Source organism: Petaurus breviceps, unplaced genomic scaffold, assembly GCF_028583685.1.
Source record: "Petaurus breviceps papuanus isolate PSGF00001 unplaced genomic scaffold, PetGlider_PUasm1.0 567, whole genome shotgun sequence".
In the NCBI taxonomy this organism is placed as follows: domain Eukaryota; kingdom Metazoa; phylum Chordata; class Mammalia; order Diprotodontia; family Petauridae; genus Petaurus; species Petaurus breviceps.
This window is the reverse complement of record NW_027186383.1, coordinates 6,850,819-6,871,159: the sequence shown is the minus strand read 5'-3', so window position 1 is coordinate 6,871,159 and position 20,341 is coordinate 6,850,819. Positions and strand designations below refer to the sequence as shown.

At 47.9% G+C, this 20,341-nt stretch overlaps 1 protein-coding gene across 8 annotated transcripts in view; it reads right to left on the bottom strand.

Annotated features, from left to right (window-relative positions):
• Nucleotides 1-18,766, bottom strand: part of MLPH (melanophilin) — a 70,547-nt gene extending 51,781 nt beyond the window's left edge. For 5 of the 8 annotated variants that reach the window (XR_011171350.1, XR_011171351.1, XM_069103150.1 and 2 more), the window contains exons 1-4: nucleotides 18,649-18,766; nucleotides 11,545-11,679; nucleotides 1,737-1,958; nucleotides 25-158 (exon numbers count right to left, since the gene is read on the bottom strand). Coding sequence is in view for 6 of the 8 variants with exons in the window: in XM_069103150.1 (XP_068959251.1) it covers nucleotides 25-158; nucleotides 1,737-1,958; nucleotides 11,545-11,679; nucleotides 18,649-18,695 (538 nt within the window). In the remaining 2 variants the exon portion in view is untranslated. The remainder of the gene's footprint in view (nucleotides 1-24; nucleotides 159-1,736; nucleotides 1,959-11,544; nucleotides 11,680-18,648) is intronic. The other 3 variants (XM_069103148.1, XM_069103154.1, XM_069103153.1) reach the window with 2 other exon arrangements.
• Nucleotides 18,767-20,341: the final 1,575 nt, after the last annotated feature.

Genomic DNA, 20,341 nt, shown 5'->3' with positions numbered 1-20,341 from the left:
CCCCGCAGTCTACCACACTCTTACCTAAAGCAGGTGAGCTGCCGTGTTCATGCGGTAGCCTTCCACAGAGAGAGCGCATCACTTTGGCGCTACCAAAATGCTTAAACCTCGCTCTCACATGCTCATAGTACCAATCGAGGGAGCCTGTCTTCACAACTCTGCCAAAGGAAGAAAGGCATCCTTGTGAACCAGGGAGTTCATGTGAATGTGTGCAACTATGCGCACAATATAAGTACGCAGCTTTTCTCCTGAGGCCATCTCCTCATTCACTATACCTTGATGCTTCTCACAACAGTTCCACTATTCAAAACCTTAATAATTCAGAGATCTCTGATGTCACCAACATCGGTGCCCCCTCCACAGACCGGGATAGCGACTCCTCCATGACTTAGTCACAGCTCATTTTTCAGAATGGCTCTTACTGAGAAGTCTGCCCCCCCCCCCCCAACTAGTGTGAGAATGGACCCCTCCAGGCGCTCCCCGGTAAGGCTTCCCACAATAGGGGGGGGGGGGAATTTCTCGCCAGCCCCATCTGCAGTCTTTGCATCCTGTTACAGAGAGGGTCATAGTCTTCAGGACCCCAAGCTCACCTCCATGCCCCATGAGGACACCATGAAGGACTTCAAAGTCCCAGATTACATCCCTTTAGGTCTTTGGAGATTACAAAGGGCTTTTTTCCATTACAACCCCCTGATTTTTGGTGAAGTGGGAAAAAAAACAACCAAACAAACCCCACATTAGAGTGAGTTCCTTAGAAAGAGAGTATGGTGCAATGAACACAAACTTGGATTTGGACTCTGAGGCTTTGGGTTTGAATCCTAGCTCTGCCATTTACTCTCCATGTGAACTTTAGCAAGTCCCTGACCCTCAGTTTCCTCTTTTGTAAAACTAGGAGGTTGGATTCATAGGTTCCTAAAGTGGGTGATACTACTCCCTGGGGAGTGTGGAACAAGAAGGGTGGGGTGGAAGTAGACTCGGGCACAATGGGGGGTGTTGAATAAAAATAAGGGAGCAGGGGAAGCATTAGGAAGGAAAAGAAGATAAGAAAACTGGAAAACAATTTGCACAGGTTTTATCTGCTGTGTAACAGAATTGAAGTCATAGTGATTACATTTTTTTCTAAATAAACACACAAAATACAAGTTCAAGTCAATCAGTGGCCAAGTCCACTGACAGGTCTTAGCAAAAAAGTGTTGGCAGGTGAGTGTGTCCAGCATTGTTGGGAAGTCCAACATGCATTGGCAGGAATATGTACATGTAATGGTTTGTTTATAATATGATATTATACCATTACATGACACAATATTGTGTCATCAAAATTTTAATGTAGGAAAAAATAATTGAAGGGTTAAAGAAAGCAGATTTCTAGAGGGGCACTGAGTCATTAATTTTTTTGAAAAGGGTAGGCTAAATAAGTTTGGGAACCTCTGGATAAGGTGATCTCTGAGACAGGTTCTCGTTCTCAATCCATGAACTTTGTAGGTTGCATTATTATCTCCATTTTTTGGATGAGAAGGATGAGGCTCAGAAAAGAAGCGACTTGCCCAAAGTCACACTGAAGCTCTGTATCACACCCAGTTCCCTGCTGACTCCAAGCTCCCTCTTCAATAACAATCCCTGATAACTCAGAGTCGCACAGACACGTGCTTTCCTTACAGACTTCCTGCCTGATGCTGACATGGGTTAACAGAGGCAGCTCATCCAGCGCTGCCTGTGCTGGCCCCCAGCACCCTCACCTGGCCAGCTGGCACGGATCGCAGACCCAGCCCTGCTCTCGCCGGTGGTAGCTGCCGCACTTTTTGCAGGTGTACAGGAGACAGTCCAGGCATTGCCGCCTGCTATTGACCAGGAAGTGGTAGGGCTGGAGGCAGTGCCCGCAGTGGGTCTGGTTCAGGTGAGCCTGGTCCGAAAGCAGCTCTTTCTTCCTGCTCTCTTTCTGGATCTTGCCCTTTAGTTCCCTTAGGGAAGTGGCAGAAAAGAACAAAGTGGGATGTGAGGAAACTGAGGCCTAGACCGCTTGAGTTACAGGGACGAGGGGAGCTGAGGGCTCGGGGCCCAAGTATGTGGTTCCATTCTAGCTCTGTCCTGATCCATTTGCACTGCTCCCCTCTGGGTTTACAGGGGCTTTTATAGCCTCTCCAGGGCTTAAAAAGGACTTTGCATAGAGCAGACATATGCCCCAATAAGACTGTCTTAAGGAGAGTTTGTAGATGGACTGATTGGGTCAGTGAATATGACTAAATGTCTGTGCACCTTACCCTGTACATATACAGTATATAAGATACCACCTGGAGGGGCCTTAGAGACCACCTAGACCCACTTATTTTGTAGATGAGGAAACTGAGGCTCAGAGAGGCCTCAGGGGCCAAGCTCCAGAAATGGAGGAACCTTAGAGCCCACCTGGTCCCACCCCCTCATTTTACAGCTGAATTTAAAGCCAGAGGCCCAGCTTAGGTCACACTTTTGGAATTGAACTGAAGAGGGATTCAGGTTTAGGAGGAAGGATGCTGGGTCTGAGGTGAGCAGAGGGGACGAGGGAAGAAAGGAAGGAAGAAGATGAGGAAACTCACCCATCATTGGAAGAAAACCCTGTTTTCCCGTGTTTTCTCCCAGAATCTGCCCTCCTTACTTGGGTGAACAGAGGTTGGAAAGGATGAAGGGTTCAAAAGACAGAACAGAAAAGACATCACCAAAGAAGCCTGGGAGGGAGAAAGAGGATGGGCTGGTCGTGGGCCTCCACTTCTGCCTGGTGATTTGGGCAGGTCACCAACCTTCTGGGGCCTCAGTTTCCCTATCAGTAGAATGGGGGGGGGGTAAATGGGACCTTTCATTCATTCTTCCCTCCTTAAGACTGAATAACATTTGAACTCTGATAAAGATGGTGGTGGTGGGGAAATCAATGAAGTCCAAGCCTAGGCAGGACCTGCTTAGCTGGGTGGCAAAGTGCAGAGAGCTCCTTGGCTGGAGTCAGGAAAATATGAGTTCAAATCCTGCTTTAATCAGATACTAGCTGTGTGACCCTGGGAAAGTTACTGTCCCTCTATCTGCCTCAGTTCCCTCATCTATAAAATGGGGGTGATAATAGCACCTGCCCTTCAAGGTGTTGCAAAGATCCAGTGAGACATTTGTAAATCAAGCTGTGTAAGTGCTGATTCCCTTCCCTGCAGGGCTTTGAGCACCCATGGGTCTGCTTTCATCACTGTCACTGGAGGAGCAGCCCTTTATAGCTTGGCTCATCTCGAGGGGACACAGCAGCTTATTGGGATGATCAGAGGAGCTTGAGGGTGGATTGCAATCTTCACATGTGAAGGGAGAATCTCTGCAAGGACGCCACGAAGCCTGGAAGCAGGATCACAGAATCTCAGAGCAAGAAGGGGGCTCGGCAGCTGCCCGGACCAATCCACCCCCATGTCATCTCTTCAGTTCCCATTGTTACAAAGGGTTTTCTTTATATTGAGCCCAACTTAGAATTTCTGCAGCTTCTGCCGAGCCGCAAGTCAGCAAGCCTTCATTAAATGGCTGCTGCATGTGGCAGTTTGTGCCCGACGGCACTCCCAGATCTTCTCTTGTTCAGGCCAGATATTCCAAGTCACTCCCACGGGCCCAAAGTCTGTGTGTCCCAGCTGCCCTCTGTTGTATTTCTGATGCAGCAGATTGACCTGGAGTCAGGAAGACCAGGGCTCAGGTCCTACCTCCCACATGGGCAAATCCTCCCTGAACCTGTTTCCTCATCAGCAGAATGGGGATGATAAGGTCCAAGATAAGGTCAGAGAAAGCAGCCGTGCCTTGGGACGCTGGGGGAGGGGTTTCCTAGAAGCCAGAAGCCACCCCCAGTGTTTGCTCAGCCCAGGCCTGGCTCCCTGGTGCCCTCAGCACTGGGCAGCTCCAAGGTCCTCCTCCCTGACACAGCCGTCCTCTATTTCTGTCCCATGACGAAGGTTCTGTCTGAGGTTATCTCTGGAATCCCTGCATGTTTGCGGTGACCAGGGTAAGGTGAGCAGGTGTGATGTTTAGCTTCTAGGTTGGGCCCTTTACAGAAGGTGGTTTCCTTTGAGTCTCCTGGAGACAGGCCCCGCCTGTGTCTCTCCACCACTGACTACCCATCTTGGAACTCCCTCTGAGCCTCAGGGACCCGGGCAGAGCAGTCTCTCGTAACCAAGATGACTGCACCAAATGCACCTAGAAATTTTAGCTGTTCCCCGAGATATGGGGATGAAGCTGGGATCTCCTGGATGTGGGGCACTCAAAAGTCAATCAGCAAACACTTATTGTATACTAGACACTGTGCTGGATCCTGGGGTACAGAGAAAAGCGAAAAACTCCCACACTTGTGTGGAGGAGGTCCTTGGGGAAGGTACAGGAGGCCAAAGCTGAGTCCCAAGCACACCAGGAGACTGTGAGCAAGTCACTTTGCCCCACTGGGGCCTCAATTTTCTCCTCTGTAAAAGGGGGTGGGAGTGAACTAGATGCCCTCAGGACGCTAGTCTCTAATACAGGAGACAGCATATGCATGAACTGGTAAGATATATGGAGAGCACAGGAGACAAGATGGAGGGAGGGCTCTTGGAATTCCAGGTGGGGCCTGGAATGGCAAGCGAGAGCTGAGTCACTGCAGATGGCAGGAGGGCGACTCTACCTGACCTTCTCATCCTGAGTGACTCTTACCCAGGCCCTCCCAGGCTTCCTTCATCAGGCATCCACCCAATGTGCTGAGTGGCGATGGCAGGAGACCTCTAGACCTTCAGACATTGCATGGTGGGCTGCCCATCACTTGAGTGCATTGAATATGATGCACCCCCCCGCCATGGTCCCCTCTCTGTGGCCTTTGGGTGCACAATTGTAATTCTTTGGAGAATGTTGTGTTCCAAGATTTGCAGCACCACCAGAAGATGGCTGCTGTCAGGAAGGTGGGGACTATTTCAGGGAGAAACCTGGGGTCCTTAGAAGCACTGGCCAGTTTTCCCAAGGCCATCCAGCCTACTCTCCTTCTCTCGTTGAATTCCCACCTCTCTAAGATATTTAGGAGAATAGTTTACATTTCCATTGAGGACAGCCTGAAGAAGGGATGACCAGGTATGGGAAGCCAAAACTGGTATAGTAGAAAGAGCCTTGGCATTGGAATTAGAGGAACTGAGCTCAAATCCTCCTCTTCCCTGTGTGACTTTGGGGCAGCCAATTGGTGGCTCTGGGCTTCAATTCTCTCCTCTGTAGAATGAGGAAATCAGATCATCTTTAGGTCCCTTCCAGCTTGAGAGCTGGGATCCTGTGATAAGGGACAGGAAGGGTTTTGACACGAGGTCCCATCTTTGTTGTCACAGAATTAACTGAAAGGTGTGAAGAATCCAACCTGTCACTGTGCTCACTGCCTTTTGACAGTATCAAATGGACTTGATTTGGTCCAGCCCAACTCCCTCTAAAAGGCAGCGCTTGAACAAGGTCCCCCACACTTGTGTCAAGGTCATCCAAAGCCCCTCGATGGATGTTAGCAGCAGAGATACTATTGTGACCCTCCCTGGGGAGGCTTAGAGTGGGAGCACCTCTGCTGGTCAGAGCAGGAGGCGAGCACAGAGTCCCAGGGGCAGAGGAGGAGGGGAAAGACACCCCCAGCAGGCTCCAGTCTGGGGATGACATGGAGCCATTGCATCAAGCCGGGACCTCTGTTTGGCCTCCTGGAGAGCTCTGTCCTCACTCAGTACCTAACCCCCAAATCGCCATACTTGGTATTTCTTTACTGAACCATCCTGATCCCTCATTTTACAGACTGGGAAAGTGAGGCTGGGGAGCTCAAGTCACACTTTGCCTAAGACAACGCTAGAACCAGAGCCCAGGTCCCCGACGGCAAGCCTTTGGTCATTCTGACACCTTCCCCTCTAGAGTCAAACTCATTTTGTTGGAGGACTAGAAGAAGTTACCTTAACCTTTAAGGTGGCAGGTGCAGTGTCCTGTCTGAGGGCACTGTCTGTCAATTTACTAGGCAGGCTCTCTCCCCCCATTCTCAGCTTCCTGGCCAAATGCCCGATGGGGGACTGAAAACTGCTGAGACGAGGTTTCCTGTCCTTTCTATCCTAACGAATGCCCCTAAAACCTGGGCAACGTCTATTCCCAGTGCCTAGCTCTGTGCCTAGCACATGAAATGTCTGTCGATTGACTGGCTCACTGGCTTCAGGAAAGGGTGCTGCAGTGTGGTGGAGAGAGCATGGACTTAATACTGGGAAGTCCTGGCTTTTAATCCTGTCTGCAATGCTAGGGAACCCTAGGTTAGTGACCTCTCTGAGGCTCAGTTTTCTCCTCGTAATTCCCCACAGAACCTATCTCTCAGGGCTGCTATGAGGCTCAAATGTGGTAAAAACACACCTGAAAATGTTTCATGACAAACCAATCACTCATAGCCTGGTACAGCTGGGTGCTGTTGCAGAAATGTAGGTGTAGAAAAGAAAAAAGAGAAGGCAGGAAACTGGTGGACAGCACTGGTATCCCCTGGTTTCCTTCTGGTGCCAGCAGAAACTGAGGAAGGCTGCCAGAACACTGGGGAGGGTCCCCTCTGGATGACTTTTGGGAGGACTTGGATAAGAGCAGCTTAGACTGGGCATGAGTGGGTGGCAATCAGCGGCATGGGAAGGACTTGCACTGAGATATGAATACAGATTGAATGGAGTAGTCCCTGGATCAGAGCAGAAGGCCTGGGCTTGGATCTTGGTTCCATCCTCCTACCCAGGCACAAGGGGGGGTCTGAACCACAGCAATCCTCAGAGCTGGGATTTGAACCCGGTCCCTTTGACTCCAAAGCCATCTCTCTCTCTGTGCATCACAGCAGGGTTTTAAGCCAGGGAGGCATATGAGGCAATTGGTTCAGATATCAGCCAACACTTTGTAAGTACCTATTCTGTGCCAGGCACTGGGGGTGCCAAGGCAGAAGCCAGACCCTTCCTGTCCTCAAGGAACTCATTTTCTGTGGGTTTCAGTCATATTTTTTTTTTCTTTTTTCTTTTTGGAGGGGGGAAAGTAGGGCAATTGGGGTTAAGTGACTGCCAAGGTCACATGGCTAGCTTTTATGTTAAGTGTGTGAGGTGGGATTTGAACTCAGGTCCTCCATATTTCTACCAGAGTTTAGAGCATATTTAGGGTTAGAAGGAAGGCTGGGGATCAGTGCCTCAATCTACAGACCAGGGACCTGCTCAATGCCCAGAGGGGCAATCACTCAGAGCAAGGAGAGCAAGCCTCTTGTACCAACAGCCCTCAAGACAGCCAGCACACCCGCCCCCTGCCTCCGACTCCAGTCTTCTCCAGCCTGGATGTCCCTGCTTCTTTCATTCTGTCTCTGCTTCTCAGCCTGGAGGAAGATTCATGGGACTAGAATCTCAGTTCACATCCTGAACTTAGGCGTTCAAGAAACAAGCACCTACTGTGTGCCCTTAAGAAGCCAACAATCCAGTGAGGGAGATAGGACAGCTTGGGGAAGCTTCTGGGGAAACATCTGGTTCTCTCCCTGTGGGACCAAGGGACACAGAGTGTTGGGGAGGAGCATAGCCTACATCTCCCAGTCTGAGGAAGCCTTGATGGTCCTGCAGAGGGGACTGGGGGAGGAAGATGGCCCCCCGCCCTGCTGAAAGGCTGCGGGTTCTCAAGCTTCCTAGTGACATGAGGGTCTCTGGTGCACTCCACAGTATCTGTCTACTGTGTTTCCCCGATAATAAGACCTATCCCGAAAATAAGCCCTCCCCTTACTGTGTAAGATTCCTCTAAAATAAGCCCTCCCCCGAAAATAAGCCCTATTGAGATTGCTACTGTAGTGAAGGTGATCCCCTGCGCTACATGCTACATTACGGTACCCTCTGTATGCACCGTCCCCCCCTCCCTCCTGTGAAACTCACGCCGCGCTCCAAGCTGCATCCAATCAGAGCTGCAGCAGTGAGCGCATCATCCTGTTCTTCCCCAGTGATTTGCTTGCTGGTACATTTTTTGTTCACATTTACCTGTTTATTAAAATTGCTGTCAATGTTCATTAAAATAAGCCCTCCCCTGAAAATAAGCCCTCTGGTGTTTTTCTGTCCCCAAAAATTAATAAGACAGTGTCTTATTATCGGGGAAACACGGTAGATGGCCAGACCCCCCACCAGGGGTCAGGGCTGGAGAGGGGAGAGCAGGGCTTTCCTACTCCAGTAGCAAGGAGCATGGATCAGGCAGTCAATTTAATTCAATTCAACCTAATTTAGTTCAATTCATAGGCTCCTAGGTTTAGAGCTGAAAGAGATGCCAGAGGGCTTCTAGTCTGTAGGCAATGCTTGTGGAGGTTAGTCCAAGCCCTTCACTTTCTAGAGGAGGAACCACCAAGAAGGCAGAATCACTTCCCATAAGGATGAGAACCTGGAGGGCCCTTTATCCTCAACTTTGCTTTGACCTGGATCTTTTCCTCAGGACCCAGGCCCATCATTACACAGAAAGTGCCTGGAGAGCCCTGATCTCTCATTCAGGTCCCAGAGCATCCATGACTACAAGTTTCTGTGTAAGCCACGGTACAAGTTTGGGGATGGGAGCCTTTGCTGTCAGGGACAGATTTTCCATCCTTTTCTTTTTGAAAGCATTTTTGCTATCTTTTGTTTGGATATCACAGACCTTTCTGGAAAACAAACAAACCACAAAGCCCAGACTCTTCCTCCTCTTTCTCCCAGAACAGAACCCTTCCTTGGAACAAAGCAAAAACAACTTTCAATCCAAAACAGCCTACATAGTGATTGTATTTGACAATGTATGCAACATTCTGCCCCACTAACCTGGAATTTCCTTATTATTATTATTTGATCATTGTTAGTTTTTTCAGTTTCTCAGATTTCTGTTTTCTTTCCTGTCCTTGGAGAGGTGGGGGGACTATGGGTGCAGAATGTTGTATATACTCTTAGACATAGCTGATATGTTGGTTGACTTTGCTGAAGTGTTTTTTTTCCTTGTTTTAAGAAACTTTGCTATAATTGGTAGTGTAGAGGGATGAATAGAGAACCAGTCAGGAAAACATTAGGTCAAGTCCTGCCTCTGACACATATTGGTTGTGTGACCCCAGGCAAGTAATTTCTCTTTTTAGGACTGTAGGCAGCTCCCTAATGCCATACATTTTGGAGAAGATGCCAACCTGCACTGATAGAGGGAGTTTGTTATACTACCGTGTTTCCCCGATAATAAGACACTGTCTTATTAATTTTTTTGGAAAGAAAAACACCAGAGGGCTTATTTTCAGGGGAGGGCTTATGTTGTCCTGCCTCAGCTCTCCTCCGCGGCACTGCTCTCAATGGTGCCAGCAAGCAAATCACTGGGGAAGAACAGGATGACGCGCTCACTGCTGCAGCTCTGATTGGATGCAGCTCGGAGCGCGGCGTGTGTTTCACCCAGGGGGGGGGACGGTGCATACAGAGGGTACCGTAATGTAGTGTGTAGCGCAGGGGATCACCTTCACTACAGTAGCAATCTCAATAGGGCTTATTTTCGGGGGAGAGCTTATTTTAGAGGAATCTTACACAGTAAGGGGAGGGCTTATTTTCGGGATAGGTCTTATTATCGGGGAAACACGGTAAATGACATTTCCCTAGCCTATCTATTCCCTTTGTTCATGAGTGGTTTGCAATTCTTTTGAGAACCATGTGCTCATACAAGAAGGGGTCAGTTGGAAATGAGAAACATACTTATTCCTCAAGCATCTGGGCAGAAAGGGGTAATGTCCAAAGGACTCTAGCATTTTCATTCTGATACAGTAAAGTCAGTATTTTAGCATGTAGTACTAAGGGAAGGCTATGCTTGATTCATCTTTGTATGCCCTCAAACTGTACTAGACAGGACCTACGTCAGGTACTGAGGTAGTTAAAAGATGGTCAAGGATCAGCCCTGTTTCCCCCCAGGAGTATGGAAGCTCCTGGACAGCAGTTCTCTTTCTGTTTTTGACTTTGCATCTTTAGCACCTGGCACCCAGTAGTAGTAAGCATTTGGAATGATTTGCAGTGACTATGATACACAGTAGAGTAGAATAAGGCTGGAAAAGGGTAAAGTCTTATTGGAATTTCTGTGTTGGGCATATCATGGTGGGCTTCCGGTGTTAGAGCTGGGCCTTGAAGAAAGGGCAGTGTTTCCGCAGGCAGATACGGGGGTGAATGACTGGTGGTGTAGACCTCTGGTAAACTGGTATCTACAAGAACCAACTTTCTGACAAAGAAGATGGTCAGATTTTCCTGGCTTTCTCTGTGCTAAGGCACTGATGGCTGCCTCCTCTTTCTTGGAGTGCTCTTCTCTTGGCTTTCTTGATCCCATTTATATCCTAGTCAGCCTCTTCCTTCTCCAGAGATTTTTCCCTTTTTTCTCCCCAAAGGCTTCTCTTCTTCCCACCTAGCAAGCTAAGAATGCCCAAAGGTCTACCCTTGCTCCTCTCTCTTGCTTGCAGAGAAACTGCCTACTTGCATGGTCTCAATGTTCACCTACTACCAGGACCCAATTAGTGCAAACCATGAACCTCCTGAAGTAGTTGCAGGCATTTGAGTTTGCAATATTCCAAGTTATAATTATGTGAAATATGGTCATTGGGTCCAGTCCAATGGAAACAGGCAGTGAGGATTCAAATAATACGACCACTTAAGGGGCTTTGTTATGGACACCAATGCACATGACTCCCAGACTGCAGCCATCTCCAGCCCTGACCATCCTTCTGAGGCCAAGTTTGAGGCCAGCCTCTAACTACCTATAGGACATCACCACACATGCAACCTAAGGCTGACATCTCTCACCCCCAACCAGTTTCTCCTGCTATAGCTGGGGAGGAGGCAATTACACATCCTGGGTCTCTTCCCTTTGCAAATGGCAGCCCTGGCCTGCAGCTGTCCCCTGGAGACTTGAACCTTCATACTAACAGATCTGATAACTTAAGTCAATACCATCTATCATGGATGGAGAGTTTTCGGGCATGTGTGCATTTGCATGTGACTTTATAAAGTATGTTATAATTTCATTCCTAGGATCCTGCATCTAGAGTTGGGAGGGACCTCAGAGGTAACTGAGCTCAGTGGTGTCAAGCTCTGACAGAAACAGGGGCCAATAAACTGTACACAAAGATCCCCACATATTAATATTATCTATGTTTTATTCTATTTCTATTTTATTAAATATTTCCCAGTTACATTTTAATCTGTTTTGGCCCACACTTGAGGGCTGTGTGTTTGACACCTCAGATGTAGTCCAGCCTCCTTATTTTACAGATGAGGAAACTGAGGCCCATGAAGGTAAAATCACTTCCCCAAGGCCACAGAGAAAGTCCACATTAGCAGTGGGATTGAGACCCCACTCCTCTGACTCCAGAATAGGGCTCTTTCTGCTGTCTTAATACATGCTGATCAAGTACCTACTATGCACCAGGAACTAAGGATACAAAAGAAAAAATGGTTCCTGTCCTCCAGGAGGCTCTGTTCTCTTGGGGCAGGGGGAGGGCAGAGGGAGGGCAGAGGGAGGTCAGGGGGACAGGATTTCCCACGTAAACAGAAAACTAAAGACAAAACCAACGACCAAATTTCTTACTCCAATCGTTCTTCCTCTTTCTTTCGAAGATCAAAGTCTCGTTGAACCACTTCCCACACGTGCTTGGCCTCTTCGTCAGTCAGCTTGGAGAGATCCAGTTTTCTGCCCATTATTGCCGGCGGGTCAGGACAACACCTTAAGCATCACAGAGAAGGCAGCCAGTCAAAGGGAAAGCCAAGCCATCTGATATTCAACTCAATTCAATTGTCCTCAAGAAGCACTTAAGTCATAGGACCCCAGATCTGGAAGGCACCCCAGAGGTCCCCAAGTCCAGCCTTCTCATCTTACAGAGCCCCAGAGACAAGAAGGGACTTATCCAAAGTCACAGGGGCAGAAAGTGGCAGGACAGAGATTTGGACCTTGTAGATCATTGATTTAAGGGTGGAAAGGACCTCTGACTATAGAGTCCAGAGGCGGTGAAGTGAATTATCCAAGGACTATGCAAATATGAGGCAAAGGATTTATTTTTCAGTTTTTAAAAAACTCTCATTGGAGATAGGGGTGGTGGGAGGAAACAGATTAATTTTTAAAAATTGTTACGTAGAAAGAAGAGAGAAATGTTGCTGCTGAAAAATCCCACATCTCTGAGGATGAGCATCTCTAAACTTAGCTGGTCTGGTTCTTGGACAGGAGAACTACAGCCCATTACTGGGTCTGTGCTCAAAATGCACACACACACTCACATACACATACACACACACATACGCACACCACGAATATGATCATAGGTTCCTAGATTCACAGCTAGGAGTGAACTTTAAGACTATGCATCAAAATTCCTATTATCAGTCAGTCAGTCAGCAAGCATGAAGCATTCACTCTGTGCCAAACTCTGTCCTTGGTGCTGAGGACCCAGATACATCACACAGACCCCTGCCCTATGGGAGCTTATATTCTAATGGGAAGGGGGGGCATGTTGGCAGAAAAGTATTTATCTGTTCTAGATATCCAATAAGTGGGCAATTTTGGAGAGGGGGTTCGAGCAGCTGGGGGGTGGGGGTGAGGGATGATGTTGGAGGCAGTGCCAAAGCTGAATCCTGAAGAAAGTCAAGCATTCTCCTCATACTACCACCCTCTCTACCACTACCAGGCATTTTGAAAGCATTTTAAGATCCACAGATCACATGGTCTCATCTGAGTCTTACAACAGCTCCAGCAGTTAAATACTATGGACATTTATCCTCATTTTACAGGTTAAGAGAAAGAGCCACTCAAATAGGATTATGGAGGTAGTAAATTGTGGAGCTGGGATTCGAACCCAGCTCTCAGCCCGAACTCTTCCCTTCTACCATGAATCCAAAAGCTGTTAGTGAAGAGTGGACAATAAATCCAAAACCTCAGTGCAAACTTGGATATGGTGACATTTGAACAGTTTTAAAAAATCTTCCTTCATGGCCCAGTGGGTCTTTCAAGTCTACCGAGATCAGCTGAATGCCCAGGGGCTGTGTCTGAAATCACAGAGGCATCACACAGGCCTGGTTCTTATGAAACTGGAATGTCTGCTGTGAGAAGGGTCATGTGCTATCCCCGCTGAGCTTGGGGTGATGAGGGTGAAAGTGGGAGGTTGTAATCCATTGGACAGGGCTGCGGTCATAGGGTTTAAGGTCACACTCCTGGCAGGAGCCTTGATGGAGTAAGCAGTGAATGATTTCTAAACCAACTGTCTAATAGACTAGCTCTGGGGACTGAAGGCCTTCCTGAATGCAGTCCACAGCTGACCGCCATTTTGCATCAAAGCCATCTGTAGTTACTGGTCTGTGAACATATTATACCTGACAGTAGAATGTGAGCTCTGTGAGGTAAGGCGTGTTTGTATTTCCAGTGCCCGGTACATTGTAGGAGCTTAATAAATGCTTAGTGCATCTAGGTGGTGTAGTGAATACGTGTGGGCCCTGAAGTCAGGAACACTCATCTTCCTGAGTTCAAATCCATCGTCAGACACTTATTAACTGTGTGACCCTGGACAAGTCTCTTAATCCTATTTGCCTTAGTTCCTCGTCTGTAAAATGACCTGGAGAAGGAGATGGCAAATCACTCCAGAATCTCTATCCCCCAAAAGACAAAAACCAAATGGGGTCATGAAGAATTGGACATGACAGAAATGACTGAAGAACAACAAACAAATACTTGCCGATTGGTTTACAGGGTAAATTACAAATCTTTCTAAAAGGGATTGACCGAAGTGAGCAATTTGGGACCACTTCAAAGTCTGAGAAGGAACAGAGGGATTATCCTCATTCTGCTTGGCCCTAGAGGGGAGGACACAGAACAAGGGGCTGAAGGGGCTAAGAGGTAAGTGGAGTCTTTCTGGAAGCTTTCTCCTGATGAGGAGAGCTGATCTAAAGTGGAATGGGCTGCCTTGGGAGGGAGTGGGGAGTGGGAAGGGGGAGGGGGAGGGGGGGGGGGGGAGGGGGAGGGGGGCGGGGGTGAGGGCAGGGGGGGGGGGGTGGAGAAAGGGGAGGGGGAATGGGGAAGGGGAAAGGGGGAGTGAGAGGGGGGAAGGAGAGTGGGGAGGGGGGCTCCCTTTCCTTGGAGGTCCAGAGGCAGAGACTGGACTAGCATCCCTGGTCAGAGAAGAGGATTTCTATTCAGGGCCAGCTTGGGCCAGGTGGCTCCTGAGGTCATCCCCTGCCCTGAGACTATGGGTTTTCACAGTCCTTACATAAACTTACTGGGAAAGTCTTTCCCTGTGGAATCCAGCCTGGGCAACAGGGGAGAGCATTGGAGGGTTTTCAGGGTTCTTTTCCCAGGCTCTTTGAGCAGGTGGTCTACTATGCTTGCTTTCCTAGCCTGATACTGAGAATCCTCAGAAATGGGAAAATGACTGCCCTTCCTTGGGGCGCCCTTTTTCCGTTCTGGATTTAAAGCCTTTTTTTTTCTTTTTCCATGCTCAGCCCAACCCACTGACCAAAAGTATTCACCATGAACATGTTAATCAAACAACCTCTTTCCCAGATCCTGGACTTCTAGATTCAGTGCTAGAAGAGTCCTCAGAGACCATCTAGTCCAACCTCTTAGATTGACAAATAAAGAAACTGAGGCCCGGGGGCGGGGGAAAGGATTTGCCCAAGGTCACACAAGTAATAAGTGACAAAGTGAGGATTTGAACTCATATCCAGTGGTTTTCAGTGCAGCCTGTTTGCCTTCTAGCATACTTCTTCCCTCAGATTTTTTTTTTTGCCTTTTGGAGGGCAATTAGGGTTAAGTAACTTGACCAAGGTTACATGGCTAGTATTTTTGTGTGGGTGTTAAGTGTCTGAGGCGGGAACCCAACTCAGGTCCTCCCAACTTCAGGGCAGATGCTTTACTCACTGCACCACCTAGCCTCCCCCGCCTCAGATTGCTTTACCAAAAGATGGGCAAAGCTAGTTTTTACCAACTGTAAACTGCCCATCTCACTCTTCAAGGTGAGCATGATAAGTCACCTTTGGCTGCCCAGAGCCCGGTTTCTTTTATAAACTTCTTGGAGCCTCCAGGTCAAGGCAGACTTCCAAGTTCACAGCAGACCTCCAAGTTCACAGGCTAACCAGTCTGACTGCCCTGAGCACCCAAGGCCAACTTCGCAAACAACACTGTTTTGTGAGTGGTGTTTGGGTGGGGAGGAGGGTTGGTATGCCACAGGCTTCCAGCTTCTCATATAAGGTTCAATTGGGTTCTTGGATGGAAAGTCTTTCCAGATGCCCCCTAGAGCAAAATGAATGGCTGTTTTTCAATGGAACAAAATGCCCTCTTCCTCATAAAAAACAGGAGTGGTTTTCTCTAATTTTTATTTTTCCCATCTCACCCTCTCTTCTGAAATATTTAAGCTCACAGTGAGGGCATTCATCAACATCAAAGCAACACAGTATATCCAAATTTGGGGAAGAAAGAAACAAATCCAACCATGGCCATCAGCTGACTTAGCTGTTCTGTCTTTTACTATACCTCGCAAAGGCCAAACACCAAACCTCATATAGAAAAAAACCCAAACCGTGGCTCCTAAGAATAGGACAAAGTCAGTTACAGTAACCCCTCAATTATTCAGGGCCCCCCAACAGCCAATCAATTAACAAGCATTGTTTATTGGGTTCCTCCAAAGTTCTGTGTGTTGTGCTAAGCCAATGGCAGGACCAGAAGACAAAACTGCAGCCAAGTGTCCAGAACACAGCCGAGATCCAGAGTGAATGGGAAGAGGGCTCTGAGCCTAAATCAACATCACAGCATTTGTAGCTGAAAGCTCACTCTCTGTAGACTCTTTGGAGAACTCCAGACTCCTCTCTCAAATCCTACTTACTCTTACACTTACACTTAGGGGGACAATCTTTCCATGGATGCAGACAACACCCACTCCATGTCTCACTCAGTAAGTTATCCTTGAGAGCTTCAACTGCCAAAACCCACGTCAGTCTATCATTCATTCAGTCAGTCAATCAATGAACAAACAAATATTAAGCTCTGACGAGATATGCTAGCTAAGCTAGAGCAGACACTGAGTCAGTGCGTGTCCTTCAGAGGCAGGTCTGCCAAGAGAGGCCTGTTCACTGCCTGCTCTACACCAGGGGAGGAGAGGACCTAAATACCCGAAGTCTGGAGTTCAAATCTGGCCTGGACACTTGAAACGATTGGAGATAATAATAGCACACACCCCCCTCCCCCCAGGGCTGTTGTGGGCATCCTAGGAGATGTTGGGAGAACAGCTTACAGACCTTAGGGTGCTCCAAAATGCTGTCATCATCCTCACCATTATTATTATAAACAGTTTGGAGTTTACAGTCTTATTAGGGGGCAAGATAAAAACCAGATCTTTCTCATATGCCGTCTCCAGTGATAAATGATCATCTTGTAGTAGCCTGTTTGTCAGTCTGCCTGCCCCAAGTCTCTCCCCACTCCAGTCCACCCACCACTCAACTGCCCACGTGATCTTCTTAAAGCCCAGTCTGACCAGATCACTCCCTTCCCCACCTCAATCAACTTCACCAGCTCCCTAGCACCTCCAAGGTCAAATAAAACATCTTTTGTTTGGCATTTAAAGACCTTTCCTGCCTGGTACACCTTCCCAGTCTTCTTGTACTTTACTACCCTTCATGAAGTCTTCTCTTTGCACGCCAATCCATCAATGAGCTCCATGCCTTTCACTGATTTTCTCCCATACCTGGTACGCTTTTCCTCCTTCCTCCCATCTCCATGAACACTGAATTTTCCTCTAGATTCAGTGTAGGTCCCACCTTCTTGTACCACTATCACCTTGCACCTAATTTACATTTATTTGCCATATACTGAACCGTAAGTAAGCCCCTTGAGGGCAAGAATTGTTTCATTTCTTTCTGTGTCCCCGTTGCCTAGCGCAGTGCCTGGTGCTTAGCATGCTGCTGTTTGAGAGTGTTAGAGAGCTAGGCACTAAGGTGTGACATTTCCCCACCCGCAGCACCTGGATTTGCTGTCCTCTTACTGCACATTATATTGAATGAAGTCTTGTTTCCCAGGAATGGTGCAAACAGCTGAAGCAATCCAACTGTCCCCAGCCAGGACAAAGAGTCTCTGTCTGAGCACAGGCAGGGATCACTGTCTTAGTTATCGTGCAAGTGGAGTGAAGTGCTTCCCTTCTCCTTTTCTGCTGGGCACTAGAGCATACTGGAATCCCTGAGCTAGAAGGGAGGTCAGAGGTCCTACCTGCTTCTCCCAAAAACATCCAGGATGAGTGGTCATCCACTGAGGCCCACAATCACAGATTGGAACAGCTTGGAACCAGACCTAGCCCTGAACAGGAAGCCCTCTGTAGCAGTGCAGCAGCCTTAAGGGAGCCCCCACCCTTGGCTTGGAAGAAGTGCCAGCCACCTCCCAAAGATTCCCTGGTGGGCTGATTGGCAGCAGCTTTAACTGTTGGCAAGGCTTCCTTGACATCAGCCTAAATCAGCCCCTTTGTGGCTGTTCTAATCGGCTACCAGCCCTTGCTGGTTCTGTCCTCTGGGGCTAAGCAGAGTGAAGATAATCCTTCCTCTGTCCCCCCCTCCCCCAGACTTCTCTTCCAAAGGCTAAGCATCCTCTATTCCTTCCAAGGCTTCTTATATGACACAGACCCCAGACCCTTCCCCATCCTGGTCACTTCCTCCAGTGGTTCAATGCCCTTCCTGAACTGTGGGACCCAGTGTTGAACACAATACCCCAGGCAGGTTTTAATGAGGGTGGAGTAATAGTAACAGTTGCCATTAATATAGTGTTTTAAAGTTTGTAAAGCACCTTTGATACAGTCTATCATACCCTGTGAGGTGGAGTCTCTATGAATTATCTCCATTTTACAGATAGGGACACTGAGGCTCAGAGAAGGCTGTGAGGAAGGAAGCATTTGCTTGGGTTTCCTTATACCTGAGGTAGTGACACCCCGGGGGGAGGGGCCATTCCACTTTTCAGGGTGGGAGGTTCTTCCTGAGGCCAGGTTCAACCCTCTATTCCCCAAGCCTCCCTGGCTTTCTGGAGAATGGGACAATCTTCTCCTTGGTCAGTCCTGATGAACATATCTCACTTGAGAATGTTAAAAAATAAATTTCTAGAAATTATCTCATGGTCATAAGGTTCCCGAGCAAAATGATCTTTTCTTCCTCATTCCTCCGCTTGAATTTAATCATGCTTTCGCTTCCTGAGATAGCAGTCACCTCGGTTTGTTCAAACAGCAGCTGGGGGTGGGGCAGAGGTGGGGCCCAGGACCGTTTGCACACAGTTAAATACCAAGGAGGCAAATATACATCAGTGACTTATATTAGATGTCTGAAAATATACTTTCTCTCTCCCCCTTTAAAAAAATTAAAAATGACGGGTAATTTTGGATTGAGTTTAAGGAATGATCAGGAAAAAAAAAGTTTTTGATGAAATGTTGGTTTAGAATTAAACTCTATTTCTTGTCTTTCCTTGATTGTAAGAAAAATTTTGATCTGACTTTGGTGGGAGGCATGTTGTTGGTCAACAGAATTTAGGGAGTAAAACTCTGTTAGGAAGTCCTCTTGAGACCTCCCCCCATTCATGTAGCCTCTGGAAAGGAGGGTCACCACCCATCAGGCAGACGTGCCAGCCTCCCTACCTCAGCAAGACTAGAAATGGAGAGGAGAGTTTCTCTGAGTCATTCTCACTCACCACATGGGTGGAGATAAGGGAACCCAGGGTGCCAATCTTGCAGTCATCGCTGGTTGGGGCACCACTGTTTTAGAAGGATGTCAGTAATCTGGAGAGTCACTAGATGAGAAGAAACAGGATGGTAAAGGCCTTGCGTTCACAGAGTTAGACCTGGAGGGAACTCTGGGGCTCTGATCTCCCTCGAGCCAGTGAGTGTCTAAGACAGGATTTGATCTTGTCTTGCTGAGCTGAAGAACAGTGTTCTCTCCATGGCGCCATCTATATGTCGTATGAGGAATGATGGGACAATGGGAGCTTTAGCTTGGTAAAAAGAAGACTCAGGGGGCCATCCAGTCTGAAGACCCTCTGTGATGAAGTCTTAATTAGCTGCTTCACTGATTTTTTTATGGCAATATTACAAATGGGAACCATATTTCTGTGGGTTATAGGATCACAGATTCAGACCTAGAAGGGCCCTCAGAATCATTCATTTACTTTAGCCTCCCAATTTTACAGATGTGGAAATGAAGCCTGGACAGTTTAAAGCAGCTTGTCTGAGGTCACACAGGTAGTGAGTGGCAGGCAGATGCAGGATTCAAATCCATGTCCCCTGACTCTGACCCTACCACCCTTCTCCTGTATGCTGGTGGATGTAGGAAGTGAGAGGGTCCTCTGGGGATGGGGAGTGGAGGAGGAGGTGAAGCAGCAGAGATTTTTGTCCCTTGAATTAAAAAAGCAATCATATGAAGTTACAAGAGAGGGTAATATAGTCCCATGGAAAGAAGGCTGGATTTGGAATAGAGGTTGTTGCTGTTCGATTATTTCAGTCATATCCAATTCTCTGTGACCCTATTTGGGGTTTTCTTGGCAAAGATACTGGAGTCGTTTGCCATTTCTCTCTTCAGTTAATTTCACAGATGAGGAAATTGAGGCAAATAGGGTGAAATGACTTGCCCAGGCTCACACAGCAAGTAGGTGTCAAAGGCCAGATTTGAACTCAGGCAGAGGAATCTTCCTGAATCAGAGCCAGTATTCTATCCAACATACCACCTTGTTGACCTAAGTTTGAATTCCTTCTCTTCCTCTCCCTCCCCATGTGACCTGAGGTGGATTATACCTCTCAGTCTCAGTTTCCTAACTGGTAAAATCAGGGGGCTGGACAAGCTGGCCTCCAGCTCTAAATCTATGGTTCTATGAACAGCATGTCTTCATTCTTTGGGAAGAGAAGAAAGGGAAATAGCATACGTGTACAGGTCCCTTCTCCCCCCACTGCTTGCAGGAAGACCTTTCTGAAGCCTTCTCTCCCCAGGGCTTTACACAAAGCCAGAGCTTAATCCATGTTTGTGGAATGGGAGTGATTAGACTTCAAAGACAGAGGAGAGGGAGGAGAGAGGAGGGAAGCTTTTTAGGACCACAGATTTGGAGCTAGAAGGGACCTCAGAGGTCACCCACTGCACCCTCTCCCTCTTCCCATTTTACAGATGAGAAAGCTGGGGACCAGTGGGGTCTCAGATTTTGAACTGGAAAGGCCTCAGAGGTCACCTAGTCCTAACCTCTAATCTTACACCAGGAGAAACTGAGTCCTAGAGGGGTTAAGACATTGCTAGTAAATGGAAGAATTGAAATTTGAATCCAGATCCTGTGCCCCCAGATCCAGTGAGCTCTCCACCCAATACTGGAACATGTCTCCTTGTCCAGGATTATCCCTGGAATC